This window comes from Pseudophryne corroboree, chromosome 4, assembly GCF_028390025.1.
Source record: "Pseudophryne corroboree isolate aPseCor3 chromosome 4, aPseCor3.hap2, whole genome shotgun sequence".
Lineage (NCBI taxonomy): Eukaryota > Metazoa > Chordata > Amphibia > Anura > Myobatrachidae > Pseudophryne > Pseudophryne corroboree.
Genome location: NC_086447.1, coordinates 314,509,857 through 314,525,869, shown reverse-complemented (window position 1 = coordinate 314,525,869; position 16,013 = coordinate 314,509,857). Strand labels below are relative to the sequence as shown.

Here is a 16,013-nt window from a genome sequence, read left to right as displayed (position 1 = left end):
CGAATTCGGAAAGTCAGTGTTTAGTGCAGCTAGTACCACCTGACTGTATGGTAAGACCAATCTCTATTACAGCAATATTTTCCCAGAGGAGAAAGGACATTAGAGTAAAGAAATAATCATGCAGGGAGTATATGCTCTGCAGGACATGGACACATTTGCTTTTATAAACTACAATTATTTAGATTTAATCTGGCAATTAAAGTACTTTCTCCTGTTATGTGAGAGGACAAATCTACACTTTCTTGCTCAGATTTACTAAGAGTTACCCAGTGATAGCACATGCTACTGTATGTTATCTACTTACAATGCTTAAGACCTTAGTTGAGCCACCGACCATCCAACTGCATTTACTCAAGGCTCATCTATACATTATCACAGTTGTCCTATTACAAGATGGCTATAGACACATTAGTAGCTTAGTCAAGATACAACCTTTTGATATAGTATTCTTTGCAGGCTGATATTATTATGATAGCCTCTGGAAATGACATACTACGGCTGGTTACTTTTGCAGTTTATGATGACTTAAATCATCCTGGAACAGAAGGACTTTATAATTGAGATTATAGTTGCTGGCCAGAAATTCAGAACCTTGATGGGGTTATATAAATTATTGACCAGACCAGAGTTACTAAGCAGTGATAAAAGTGGAAAAGTGAGCCAGTGGAGAACTTGCCCATGGCAACCAATCAGAATTGACGTAACACTCATAATTTGCATACTATAAAAGTATACAGAGCAGGTAATTGGTTGCCATGGGCAACTTCTCCACTGGCTCACTTCTTCACTTTTATCACTGCTTAGTACATGTCCCCCATATCCTTACGAGAAGAATTAACAAAGGAAATTCTTAAAAGGTAATCTATATGTAATATATTTAACTTTCTTTTTAGATAATTATCTATCACTGTTATCATCTGTGCTTGGTGCTCATCCCTGTAGGTAGAAGGTGGACTCAATCCGGAAAGGAAATTTACAATATCTCAGTTTCACATAAAACATAGTAACATTTACAGGCCATGGCGTTTTTCTGGTTATGACAGTTTGCTACAGGGGTAGATTTATAAAAATGTCAAAAGGAATAAAAGCTAAACCAAGCTTGTTTAGTATTTATTCCTATTGTTGTTTAAAAATTGTCGGTCTGAGCGAATGACAATTGGTGGCATTGTCAAACTGTGCCCCTCATTACAATAATAGTCCATGGATTTTCAAGGCACAGATGTTGGATTTCTCTTGACTGCTATCCGCAGAACACACCTTGGTGGAATCTTTACACCATTGTCTATCTGCACAAGGTTATTAGCAAACTTTGACACTTGTAACTCCTCCTCCCATGACTCTTGATCCAATTTTCTGAATGGGGACTTTGAATTTAGAACAGCATCACAAGCTATTGTAACCTGTAGACAAACAGTAAAAAGAGCATTCAGTATTCACACTTCACTTTTCCTTAGTGCACATTTACCACAAAAGTTATCATCAACAGTGTATTTTCCATTACTATTTATAACAATGTTTCATTGTTCATACATCACCGGCCACGATGCCCTGATTCCCCAACCTACCGGCACCGCCAATCCTTCGGCCAGCAAGGATAGGCGATCCGTCAGGGAATCAGGGAAATTAAACCTGTTTAATCATTCCCCAATACATCTCAGATTTGTGAATGCTATTACAGCTGTTATATGCAACATCTTGCATTTTACAATTAGGGAAGAACATATAAATGAAAGCATTTTATATATGGAAAAAAATGGCTGATCATTCAGTAGTTAGGATGGAATGCTTGACAGCCAGTAAAGAACACATATACCTAACTGTTGTCTACAGTATGCCCAGGGTTTACCAGGACATCCATATTATCAGAGAAAGGCTTTTACAGGCTAGGGGCCTGTTTATCAAGCTTTTGTTTTTAGTAACATTTTGTAGAAACTGCAGCATCATTTTATGTACCCCCACTATTTACCCACAGCCTAATGCAGGAGATTTCACAGATATCACAGATACCCCCGCAAAAGGGATAATTAGCTCTACCGACCTCTGTGCACCAAATTCCGACAAATCAAAGTAACGCAGTCCTTGATACTGTAGCATGAAATAAGGATCTGGGGGCAAATGTATGAACTAGTGATATCATGTGCTAAATCCAATATAGCCAGCGCTAGTTGAAATACCTATCTCTTCCATATATGTACTAAAGTGTACAATGTGGAGAAAACTCTAATCTCCAACGCAGCCAGCTGCAACAGTGTCCTAGCGGCGGTGCCAGAGGCTACAATGGCAGTGGTAATAGCCTCAGCTTTTCTCAAGAAAATAAATACTTAGGGGTACATGTACTAAGAATCGTGTTTAGCCAAGTTTGCATTCTCGGGTGTGTTTTTCAAACTTGGAAATTTACTAAGGGTTCTATGACACTTCTAAACACAGGTGAAATCACAAATACAATCAAATACACCATCGGCCAAACTCAGATGTACTTTCCATAGGAAACATCAGTACACCGAAACTTACCAAGAATTGTTTTTGCAACACACCCAAGAATTAGGCAAACTCTGTCCAACATAATGTACACTGTAGACATAGACGTGCCCCTGAGCAGCGGGTTTTGAAAAGCCTGCATAGATCAGTGTGATATGTGCAGTGTTTGTGCTTCTCTGTGTAAAAGTAGTGAAAGAGTTAAAAAACAATCTAACAAACAGAAAATAGGATTTTAATACCTACCAGTAAATCCTTTTCTCTTAGTCCGTAGAGGACGCTGGGGACTCCAAAAGGACCATGGGGTATAGACGGGATCCTCAGGTGACATGGGCACACTATAGGACTTTGAATGGGTGTAAACTGGCTCCTCCCTCTATGCCCCTCCTCCAGACTCCAGTTAGAGAACTGTGCCCAGGGAGACAGACATTTCGAGGAAAGAATTTATTGTTTAAATACGGTGAGTGTCATACCAGCTCACACCACGAACATGCCGCAGAACGAGGCATTCAATAGAACACCAGCCGACGGCATGAAAAATATACAGCAATATGCTGACCGAAAATGTAACACAACCTGTGTGTAAACACGACCAATAATAGCATACCGCATGCCATGGAATGAATAACTTCAGCAACAGACTTGACTGAAAAGAAACACCACGAGTGTAACCACCAATAGCTGCAGATACAGTACGCACTGGGACGGGAGCCCAGCATCCTCTACGGACTAAGGGGGTCATTCCGAGTTGTTCGCTCGTTGCCGATTTTCGCTATGCTGCGATTAGTTGCAAATTGCGCATGCGCAAGGCACGCAGGGCGCATGCGCTTAGTTATTTAACACAAAATTTAGCTGTTTTGCTGTGGCTTCTGCGGCGCTTTCCAGTCGCACTGGTGTTCGGTAAATGATTGACAGGAAAGGGGCGCTTCTGGGAGGTAACTGAGCGTTTTCCCGGCGTTTGCAAAAAAACGCAGGCGTGTCAGGGAAAAACGCGGGAGTGTCTGGAGAAACGGGGGAGTGGCTGGCCGAACGCAGGGCGTGTTTGTGACGTCAAACCAGGAACTAAACGGACTGAGCTGATCGCAATTCGTGAGTAGATCCTGAGCTACTCAGAAACTGCAAAGAATTATTTAGTAGCAATTCTGCTAATCTTTCGTTCGCAATTCTGCTAAGCTAAGATACACTCCCAGAAGGCGGCGGCCTAGCGTGTGCAATGCTGCTAAAAGCAGCTAGCGAGCGAACAACTCGGAATGACCCCCTAAGAGAAAAGGATTTACCGGTAGGTATTAAAATCCTATTTTCTCATACGTCCTAGACGATGCTGGGGACTCCAAAAAAACCATGGGGTTTATACCAAAGCTCCAGACCGGGCGGGAGGGTGCGGACGACTCTGCAGCACCGATTGAGCAAACATGAGGTCCCCATCAGCCAGGGTATCAAACTTGTAGAACTTAGCAAAAGTGTTTGAACCCAACCAAGTAGCTGCTCGGCAAAGTTGAACTGCCGAGACTCCTCGGCAGTTTGTTTCTTGAGTTTATACAGGAGTGACTCTCCTGTTTATGTGGTAGCCGCTTGGTGCAATAATCTTATAAGAAGCGCCTGTTCTTCTTACTAAGGAGCTCTTTACAATTCCGCCCAAGAAGAGCCCACCTTCCAGGTAGAATGGGCCTTCACCGACTTCGGTAACGGCAATCCAGCTGTAGAATGAGCATGCCGAATCGTATCACAGATCCAGCATGTAACAGTCTGCTTAGAAGCAGGAACCCCAATTTGGTTGGGAGCATACAGGATAAACAGAGCCTCTGTTTCCCCAATCTGAGCTGTTCTGGCGACATAAATATTAAAAACTCTGACTACATCGAGAGACTTCAAATCAGCCAAAGCTTCAGTAGCCACAGGCACCACAATAGGTTGGTTCATGTGAAACGCAGAAACCACCTTCGGCAGAAAATGTTGCCGAGTTCTCAACTCCGCTCTATCCACATGGAAGATCAAATAGGGCTCTTGTGAGACAAAGTCGCTAATTCCGACACCCGCCTTGCGGACGCCAAGGCCAACAGCATGACCACTTTCCAAGTGAGGAATTTTAACTCAACCTTTCGTAAAGGTTCCAACCAGTGTGACATAAGAAACTGCAACACCACGTTACGGTCCCATGGTGCCACTGGGGCACAAATAGAGGTTGGATGTGCAGCACCCCTTTCACAAAAGTCTGAACTTCTGGAAGGGTGGCCAATTCTTTTTGAAAGAAAAGTGATAACGCCGAAATCTGTACTTTAATGGAGCCTAACTTTAGGCCTGCAGCCACACCTGCTTGCAAAAAATGGAGAAAACGACCCAGCTGAAATTCTTCCGTAGGAGCCTTCTTGGATTCACACCAAGACACATACTCCCTCCAAATACGGTGGTAAAGCTTCGCCGTTACTACATTCCTAGCCTGAAGCAATGTGGGAATGACTTCACCGGAAATACCCTTTCGGGCTAGGATATGGCGTTCAACCGCTATGCCGTCAAACGCAGCCGCGGTAAGTCTTGATACACGCCCGGTCCTAGCTGTAACAGGTCCTCTCGTAGAGGAAGAGGCCAGGGATCTTCTATGAGTAAGTCTTGAAGATCTGGATACCACGCCCTCCTTGGCTAGACCGGAACAATGAAGATCGCCTGAACCTTTGTTTTTCTTATGTTTATCACCTTCGGAAAGAGTGAAAGTGGAGGGAACACATAGACCGACTGCAACACCCACGGTGTCACGAGGGCGTCCACTGCTATTGCTTGAGTGTTCCTTGACCTGGAACAATATCCCGGAAGTTTCTTGTTGAGGCGAGAGGCCATCATGTCTAATTGAGGAATTCCCCAAAGACTTGTCACTTCTGTGAAAACTTCTTGATGAAAACCCCACTTTCCCGGATGGAGATCGTGTCTGCTGAGGAAGTTTATTTCTCCGTTGTCTACACCTGGAACGAAGACCGCTAATAGAGCGTTTACATGCCTGTTCGCCCAGCGGAAAACTTTTGCGGCTTCTGCCATTGCTGCTTTGCTCCTTGTTCCGCCCTAGCGGCTTACTTACGCCACTGCTGTTAAGTCGTCCGACAGAATTAAGACGAGCAGATCGTGAAGATGTTCCGTTGTAAATATCTCTTAATTCAAGAATGCTTATTGCAGACAAGCTACCCGGCTTGACCTTTTCCCCTGGAAATTCTTCCCCTGGAAAGACTGCTCTCCAGCCTCGGAGACTTGTATCCATGGACACCAGGATCTAATCCTGGATCCCGAACCTTCGTCCCTCTAGGAGGTGAGAACTGTGAAGCCCCCACAGGAGAGAAATCCTGGTCCTGGAAAATAGGATTATTTTCCGGTGCATGTGCAGGAGAGACCCGGACCACATGTCCAAATGGTCCCGCAAACCACTCTGACATTTGACCTGCTCACCGAATGGCCTCGTAGGCCGCAACCATCTTCATCAACGGAACGTATTGATGGGTTTACACTGTTGCAAATCTGATCTGACTCTGGATCCTCAGATCTCTTTCCACAGGAAAAAACAAACTCTCAACAGTTCAGTATCTAATCTTATTCCCGACTCCGACATCTGCGTCGTCGGGATCAACAGCGATTCTCTGTGTTGAAGACTGTCAGAGAGAAACAACGATTTGTACCACTTGTTTCTAGACCTCACCGTAGTCTGGAGAGCTTCCCAGTACAGAATAATGGGGGTAATAATGGGGGTAATTCCAAGTTGATCGCAGCAGGATTTTTGATAGCAACTGGGGAGGCAGATATAACATGTGCAGAGAGAGTTAGATTTGGGTGGGGTGTGTTCAATCTGCAATCTAATTTGCAGTGTAAAAATAAAGCAGCCAGTATTTACCCTGCACAGAAACAATATAACCCACCCAAATCTAACTCTTTCTGCACATGTTATATCTGCCTCCCCTGCAGTGCACATGGTTTTGCCCAGTTGCTATCAAAAATCCTGCTGCGATCAACTTGGAATTACCCCCCATAATGGCTCTTACTATTGAAGGAAAACCATCATACTGCCATCACTCCGGTGAAATGGCAATGACAATCCTGACTAGCAAACCCAGGTAAGCTTAATGCAGATGAAACCGCATTTAAACCCTCTTTCTTCTTTTACAGGTTGGAAATCCCTACCCTGAGAGATTCCATCTTGTAGTTCAACTTCTTAAGTAGAAATCGTTTTGGGATTGTTCTGACCGAGGTGTCCGGGCTCAGAAGCACGAAGAAGTTTGAATAACCGCTTTTTTTTGTGTGACAGGGACAGCAGGACAATGTCCTGATCCTGACCCAACTCTTGTATGGCGCTGTATACTACCTCCCCATCCAGAGGAGAAACGGTAAGATCTATTTGAAAAATCAGTGAGGGGAATCATCTGGAAACTCCAGTATGTCCCCATTTGGACTCTATTCTTAACTCACTGGTCCAGGTCCATTCCAGGACTGACTGAAGAGTATTAGACGAGTTCCCACCGGTGTGGGCTCCAGCAAAATAGACCCAGCGACATGCGGTGGATGTGGTAGAAACAGAGGACGATATCTGCTTCTGCGAACTTGAAAAGGCTGCAGACCTCTTACCTTTTCACCTTCCTCTACCTGCAAAGAAGGGGAAAAAATGGTATCTAACCGGTCAAAAATGACTGCATCCTACAAAAAAATGCGTCACCAACCGTTGTGAAGGACATAGCTCAAGAAGGTAGACTTACCAGTGGTATCTGCCGAGATCAAATTGAACAAAGCCATCCCCATACCAGGTTACACCTTCCTAGGGAAGATACTCCAGTATTCCTCGGAGCCAGCCTCAGCATGCCCTTGGTGAATCCACAACGCCCTCCTAGTCGAGAGGGCCATGGAAGTGGCCCGCGAACCCAAGAGGCCCATACCTCTTGTAGTCGCACGGCAGCATGCTGCAATGTTCTAGATAAGACCCAACTTAAGGAATATCCCCTCTATCCCCAGGGTAATTATATCGGATGCCAAGGTAACCGACCATTTCTGAATACAAGCACTCCCCCATGCGTATGTAATGCAAATATCATCAAAGCATATAATTAAAATATCACTTAGCTTTCTGTATACGATCCTTTGTGACAGGGCCCCGGTGCAGACCAGGGGTTGACTTTCACTTTATTCTATCCACGGCGGGAAAAGAATAAACACTCTGACTCCTCGTGAGGATTTGAGACCATCTTGTCACGGCTGACCTACAGCTTTATCAGCAGAGCGACCAGCACATGAGAAGGAATAACTTTACTTCAGCATTCATTAGAAATTGTAATATGAATATACATATTTAAATACACACATATCTATATATACATCTTATATATTTTGTCAGGAACAGCAGGGTCCCTAGTGACATTAATGTGTTCTGAATGTGTATGAACATGTACTGAATGCCAATGTTGTGGATCTAATCAGGAAACATTATGGTCGACATAAGACATAGTATTCGTCGACAACAGGGAGTAGTAACCGGGCAAAATAACATTCTTGCGACCCCGAGGGGTCTGAGGGAAATATATACATAATTTTAATATCACGCCCCTATAAATACTACCACATCTGTGCTCGAGCTACAGCTCAATGCAACCGTACCATACATATGTATGTATGTGTATATATATATATATATATATATATATATATATATATATATACCATAGTTCCCAATGCTTACCCTGAAAGGGTTTAGACAAAAGGAGACCAGCACACCACCATATGAAAAAATATGAAAAACATTTAATGAATCAGTAGCATTATCAGGCCTTTTGAAAAAAGTTTTTAGTACTCATCATGAGGCTTTCAGCAGTATTCAAGCAGAACAGCCATCCCAACGGCCCGTTTCGGTTGTCACACCTTCATCATGGGGCGGGAGAGTGCGGATGACTCTGCAGCACCGAATGAGAGAACTCAAGGTCCTCCTCAGCCAGGGTATCAAATTTGTAGAATTTAGCAAACGTGTTTGCCCCTGACCAAGTAGCTGCTCGGCAAAGTTGTAAAGCCGAGACCCCTCGGGCAGCCGCCCAAGATGAGCCCACCTTCCTTGTGGAATGGGCTTTTACAGATTTTGGCTGTGGCAGGCCTGCCACAGAATGTGCAAGCTGAATTGTACTACAAATCCAACGAGCAATAGTTTGCTTAGAAGCAGGAGCACCCAGCTTGTTGGGTGCATAAAGGATAAACAGCGAGTCAGATTTCCTGACTCCAGCCGTCCTGGAAACATATATTTTCAGGGCCCTGACTACGTCCAGCAACTTGGAGTCCTCCAAGTCCCTAGTAGCCGCAGGTACCACAATAGGCTGGTTCAAGTGAAACGCTGAAACCACTTTAGGGAGAAATTGAGGACGAGTCCTCAATTCTGCCCTGTCCGTATGAAAAATTAGGTAAGGGCTTTTATAGGATAAAGCCGCCAATTCTGAGACACGCCTGGCTGAAGCCAGGGCTAACAGCATTACCACTTTCCAAGTGAGATATTTTAAGTCCACAGTGGGGAGTGGTTCAAACCAATGTGATTTTAGGAACCCCAAAACTACATTGAGATCCCAAGGTGCCACTGGAGGCACAAAAGGAGGCTGTATATGCAGTACCCCCTTGACAAACGTCTGAACTTCAGGAACTGAAGCCAGTTCTTTTTGGAAGAAAATCGACAGGGCCGAAATTTGAACCTTAATGGACCCTAATTTTAGGCCCATAGACAGTCCTGTTTGCAGGAAATGCAGGAAACGACCCAGTTGAAATTCCTCTGTAGGGGCCTTCCTGGCCTCGCACCACGCAACATATTTACGCCAAATACGGTGATAATGCTGTACGGTTACATCCTTCCTGGCTTTGATCAGGGTAGGGATGACTTCATCCGGAATGCCTTTTTCCTTCAGGATCCGGCGTTCAACCGCCATGCCGTCAAACGCAGCCGCGGTAAGTCTTGGAACAGACAGGGTCCCTGCTGGAGCAGGTCCTTTCTTAGAGGTAGAGGCCACGGGTCCTCTGTGAGCATCTCTTGAAGTTCCGGGTACCAAGTCCTTCTTGGCCAATCCGGAGCCACGAGTATAGTCCTTACTCCTCTCCTTCTTATGATTCTCAGTACCTTGGGTATGAGAGGCAGAGGAGGGAACACATACACTGACTGGTACACCCACGGTGTTACCAGAGCGTCCACAGCTATTGCCTGAGGGTCCCTTGACCTGGCGCAATACCTGTCTAGTTTTTTGTTGAGGCGGGACGCCATCATGTCCACCTTTGGTTTTTCCCAACGGTTCACAATCATGTGGAAGACTTCTGGGTGAAGTCCCCACTCCCCCGGGTGGAGGTCGTGTCTGCTGAGGAAGTCTGCTTCCCAGTTGTCCACTCCCGGAATGAACACTGCCGACAGTGCTATCACATGATTTTCCGCCCAGCGGAGAATCCTTGCAACTTCTGTCATTGCCCTCCTGCTTCTCGTGCCGCCCTGTCTGTTTACGTGGGCGACTGCCGTGATGTTGTCTGACTGGATCAGCACCGGCTGACCTTGAAGCAGAGGTCTTGCTAGGCTTAGAGCATTGTAGATGGCCCTTAGCTCCAGGATATTTATGTGAAGTAATGTCTCCAGGCTTGACCACAAGCCCTGGAAATTTCTTCCCTGTGTGACTGCTCCCCAGCCTCTCAGGCTGGCATCCGTGGTCACCAGGACCCAGTCCTGAATGCCGAATCTGCGGCCCTCTAGAAGATGAGCACTCTGCAACCACCACAGGAGAGACACCCTTGTCCTTGGTGACAAGATTATCCGCTGATGCATCTGAAGATGCGACCCGGACCATTTGTCTAGCAAATCCCACTGGAAGGTTCTTTGAGAATCCAACCGTGCTGGCGCAGCACTATCTGAGATAGTGCTACCCCGACTTCCAACTGTTCCCTGGATCTTGCCCTTATCAGGAGATCGTCCAAGTAAGGGATAACTAAAACTCCCTTCCTTCGAAGGAGTATCATCATTTCGGCCATTACCTTGGTAAAGACCCTGGGTGCCGTGGACAATCCAAACGGCAGCGTCTGAAACGGATAGTGACAGTTCTGTACCACAAACCTGAGGTACCCTTGGTGAGAAGGGTAAATTGGGACATGTAGGTAAGCATCTTTGATGTCCAGAGACACCATATAGTCCCCTTCTTCCAGGTTTGCAATCACTGCTCTGAGTGACTCCATCTTGAATTTGAACCTTTGTATGTAAGTGTTCAAGGATTTTAGGTTTAAAATTGGTCTCACCGAGCCGTCCGGCTTCGGTACCACAAATAGTGTGGAATAGTAACCCTTTCCCTGTTGTAGGAGGGGTACCTTGATTATCACCTGCTGGGAATACAGCTTGTGAATGGCTTCCAATACTGCCTCCCTGTCTGAGGGAGACGTCGGTAAAGCAGACTTTAGAAAACGGCGAGGGGGAGACGTCTCGAATTCCAATTTGTACCCCTGAGATACCACTTGAAGGATCCAGGGGTCCACTTGCGAGTGGGCCCACTGCGCACTGAACTTCTTGAGACGGGCCCCCACTGTGCCTGAGTCCGCTTGTAAAGCCCCAGCGTCATGCTGAGGACTTTGCGGAGGCGGGAGAGGGCTTTTGTTCCTGGGAACTGGCTGTTTGCTGCAGCCTTTTTCCTCTCCCTCTGCCACGGGGCAGAAATGAGGCGCCTTTTGCCCGCTTGCCCTTATGGGGCCGAAAGGACTGCGCCTGATAATACGGCGTCTTCTTAGGTTGAGAAGCTACCTGGGGTAAAAATGTGGATTTTCCAGCAGTTGCCGTGGCTACCAGGTCTGATAGACCTACCCCAAATAACTCCTCCCCCTTATAAGGCAATACTTCCATGTGCCTTTTAGAATCCGCATCGCCTGACCACTGCCGCGTCCATAAACCTCTTCTTGCAGAAATGGACAGCGCGCTAACTCTTGATGCCAGTCGGCAAATATCCCTCTGTGCATCACGCATATATAGAAATGCATCCTTCAAATGCTCTATAGTCAGTAATATACTGTCCCTATCTAGGGTATCAATATTTTCAGTCAGGGAATCCGACCACGCCAGGCCCGCACTGCACATCCAGGCTGAGGCGATTGCTGGTCGCAGTATAACACCCGTGTGAGAGTATATACATTTTAGGATATTCTCCAGCTTTCTATCGGCAGGTTCCTTTAGGGCGGCCGTATCAGGAGAGGGTAGTGCTACCTGTTTAGACAAGCGTGTGAGCGCTTTATCCACCCTAGGGGGTGTTTACCAACGTGCCCTATCCTCTGGCGGGAAAGGGTACGATGCCAATAACCTTTTAGGAATTATCAGTATTTTATCGGGGGAAACCCACGCCTCATCACACACTTCATTTAATTCCTCGGATACAGGAAAAACTACAGGCAGTTTTTTCTCACCAAACATAATACCCTTTTTAGTGGTACTTGTATTATCAGAGATATGCAATACATTTTTCATTGCTTTAATCATGTAACGTGTGGCCCTAGTGGAAGTCACGTATGTCTCCTCATCATCGACACTGGAGTCAGTATCCGTGTCTGTGTCTGCCATTTGAGGTAACGGGCGTTTTAAAGCCCCTGATGGCGTTTGAGACCCCTGGACAGGCACAAGCTGAGTAGCCGGCTGTCTCATGTCGTCAACTGTCTGTCGTAAAGAGCTGACACTGTCGCGCAATTCCTTCCATAAGCTCATCCACTCAGGTGTCGACTCCCTAGGGGGTGACAACTGTATAATAGGCAATTGCTCCGCCTCCATCTCATTTTCCTCCTCAAACATGTCGACACAATCGTACCGACACACCGCACACACACAGGGAATGCTCTGATAGAGGACAGGACCCCACTAGCCCTTTGGGGAGACAGAGGGAGAGTATGCCAGCACACACCAGAGCGCTATATATATACAGGAATACCACTATAAAACGTGCTTTTCCCTTTATAGCTGCTGTTAGTATCAAAACTGCGCCAAATTAGTGCCCCCCCTCTCTTTTTTACCCTTTTCTGTAGTGCAGGACTGCAGGGGAGAGTCAGGGAGACGTCCTTCCAGCGGAGCTGTGATGGAAAATGGCGCCCGTGTGCTGAGGAGATAGGCTCCGCCCCCTTCTCGGCGGCCTTTTCTCCCGCTTTTTGGTGAGTTCTGGCAGGGGTTAAAATACATCCATATAGCCCTGGGGGTTATATGTGGTGTATTTATGCCAGCCAAGGTGTTTTACATTGCTGCTCAGGGCGCCCCCCCCTAGCGCCCTGCACCCTCAGTGACCGGAGTGTGAAGTGTGCCTGAGTAACAATGGCGCACAGCTGCAGTGCTGTGCGCTACCTTGTTGAAGACTGATGTCTTCTGCCGACGATTTTTCCGGACCTCTTCTTGCTTCTGGCTCTGTAAGGGGGCCGGCGGCGCGGCTCTGGGACCGAGCTCCGAGGCTGGGCCTGTGTTCGGTCCCTCTGGAGCTAATGGTGTCCAGTAGCCTAAGAAGCCCAATCCACTCTGCACTCAGGTGAGTTCGCTTCTTCTCCCCTTAGTCCCTCGATGCAGTGAGCCTGTTGCCAGCAGGTCTCACTGAAAATAAAAAACCTAAACTTAAACTTTCACTAAGAAGCTCAGGAGAGCCCCTAGAGTGCACCCTTCTCGGCCGGGCACAAAAATCTAACTGAGGCTTGGAGGAGGGTCATAGGGGGAGGAGCCAGTGCACACCAGGTAGTCCTAAAGCTTTTACTTTTGTGCCCAGTCTCCTGCGGAGCCGCTATTCCCCATGGTCCTTACGGAGTTCCCAGCATCCACTAGGACGTCAGAGAAATATATATATAGTGCTTCATTTATGAACCTATAGTGCACTAAACAACTGTGCCCCCCCTCGTTTTACACTGTTAGTTGTTCAACAGTGTTTTGGCAGGGAGAAAATGGCGCTGTATAGAGTTGTGAGGAGAAAATGGTGCTGTATAGAGTTGTGAGGGCTAAGCCACGCCCCCTTCTCTGCGCGCTTCAGTCCCGCTCGTTTTTCAAATTTTTATACTGGCAGGGGTCAGTATACAGTGCCTATGCACTGTATACCTCTTTGCCAGGCATGTATATGAGGTATATTGCTGCCCAGGGCGCCCCCCCCCTCCCTGCGCCCTGCACCCGTGTAGTGCCGCTTGTGTGTGGGAGCAATGGCGCGCAGCGCAACCGCTGCGCGGTACCTCAGAGACTTTGAAGTCTTCTGCCGTCACTGAAATCTTCTGTTCTTCCTTTACTCACCGACTTCTTTCTTCTGGCTCTGTGAGGGGGGTGACGGCGCGGCTCTGGGAACGAGCAGCTAGGTGAACCAAGTGATCAGACCCTCTGGAGCTAATGGTGTCCAGTAGCCTAAGAAACAGGGCCCTTGAAACTCACAGAAGTAGGTCTGCTTCTCTACCCTCAGTCCCACAATGCAGGGAGCCTGTAGCCAGCAGGTCTCCCTGAAAATAACAAACCTAACATAAAGTCTTTGAAGAGAAACTCAGTAGAGCTCCCCTAGTGTGTGTCCAGTCACTCCTGGGCACAAAGTCTAACTGAGGTCTGGGGGAGGGGCATAGAGGGAGGAGCCAGTTCACACCCATTCAAAAGTCTTATAGTGTGCCCATGTCTCCTGCGGATCCCGTCTATACCCCATGGTCCTCTAGGACGTATGAGAAAAGGTTTAAATAAAAGAAAGGGGACCATATATACTGTACCACCAAGTACCTTAATAAGAAGGCTTCCCCATTCATTGCTAACAACACAGGTAACAAGTGAAAAGTTATTGCTAGGGGTCAGGGGCATTTTAAGAGAGGAGCATACCCGAGTGCAGCCTCTGTCACGGGCCCCCTCCTCTAAGGCAGCTAGTAAACTCTGGCATAGTGCGCAAATCACTCGGAAATGGCCGCGGTGGCCATTTTCCAAGTTATTTGTGCCCACACTGTGGGGCTGCTGCCGCGGGACCCCAGAGGGGAAAGTATACTATATGGGTGCAGTGTGTGCCCCCGGACCTAGGGGCCCGTGTGCGCCGCACACACTGCACCCATTATAGAAACGTCTTGGCCAGGGGTAGCGAGCGACTGCTATCAATGACTGGTGAGTTTGTAAAATAGTAAAAAGACTATCTTTTGGGGCTCATCTTACTTTCAAACAGTGGTCCCCAAACTCAGTCCTCAAGGCATCCTAATAGTCCAGGTTTTAAGGATATCAATGCTTAAGCATTGGTCCCGCTTTCAATTTGACTATACCATCTGTGCACAAGCAAGGATATTGTTAAAACCTGGACTGTTAGGGTGCCTTGCGGACCGAATTTGGGAAACCCTGTCTTCATAAATATACCCCCTTGTGTCACTCATCCTTATACAGATGTAGCCAGACTCATTGCAAGTGCGACTTGGTTGCAGCAATGCGCGACTGCACCGGTGTGCGTATAGTCACACCCACGACCCATACGCATTGACGGGTCGTGGGTGCGAATAGCTGCAGCTAGTCATTGCCGCAATGCATGTTCGTATGCATCGCGGCAACGATGAGCCTAGCTACATCTGTACTTCATTTCATAGACTATTTAGCATCCTGACATTCTGGTTTAGCAGAGAAGTGAAGACCATTATACTGCATACATACGCATCTTATGTTCATAAAGAATCCATTAAACAGGGACTGACCAGCGCTGGAAGCTCCTCTATATTAGGTATGGCAATTTCAAAGTGATCTGGAAATATAACAAGTTTGGCTTCATCTTCATACTCATAGTCATCACTGTTGAAATCTGTATCAATTTCGAGATCTGTTACACAAAAAAAAAACAATTACACAAAATGAGTTTAGTTATCCCTCTACTAGTGTTACATAATGGGACATAGGGCCTGATTCGGTGGTGAACTCAAGTAAACAAAGAGATCAAGTGGGTGATGTTTTACATGCACCGCAATGGTTACCACTTGGGATTGATCAGAAATGAATGGGGATTCATGCAATTCTGACAGGCATTCCTGGGAGGTGGCAGGGGGATGGGAAGAGACACAGTTCCTCTGACACCGGCGGCCAAATACAGTTGGACAGTCTGAGTGGGATGCGTTTATGTGACCTGCAGTCAGGAGACCGCCGGTCACAATACTGATGCTGAGATACCGACATCTGAAAATCCCGTTGGTCGGCATGCTGACCACCAGGGACTATTCCAACTCGTGGGTGTCCACAACACCCATAGAGTGGGAATAGAACCTGTGGCGAGCAAAGCGCAGCAAATCTGCAAGGGGCTTCGTTGTGCTCGCCCCCCACCAGCCATCCAGCAGCCGGGATCCCACCACCGGTATTGTGACCACCGGTCACAGATACCCAACGCGTCTAAGTAACAACAGAGTTGAACAGAAATGCAATGGTGCGACCGATGTCCATTCAATGGTGCATTTTGTGCGTACTACGGCATATTAGAGTTGCAGCCAGTGGACGGCTCAATAGACAGGCCCATAAAATACAGAATCCAAACATTACTCACATACAGTAAAGTAGGTTTGCTTTTCTTTCAGTTTCCTAATTAGCTGCAAATAAGACC

General features: G+C 46.8%; 1 protein-coding gene across 1 annotated transcript in view; it reads right to left on the bottom strand.

Annotated features, from left to right (window-relative positions):
- Nucleotides 1-16,013, bottom strand: part of USP13 (ubiquitin specific peptidase 13) — a 426,048-nt gene that overhangs the window by 146,327 nt on the left and 263,708 nt on the right. The window contains exons 4-5 of the mRNA XM_063916319.1: nt 15,124-15,245; nt 1,258-1,400 (exon numbers count right to left, since the gene is read on the bottom strand). Of these exons, the coding sequence (XP_063772389.1) occupies nt 1,258-1,400; nt 15,124-15,245 (265 nt within the window). The remainder of the gene's footprint in view (nt 1-1,257; nt 1,401-15,123; nt 15,246-16,013) is intronic.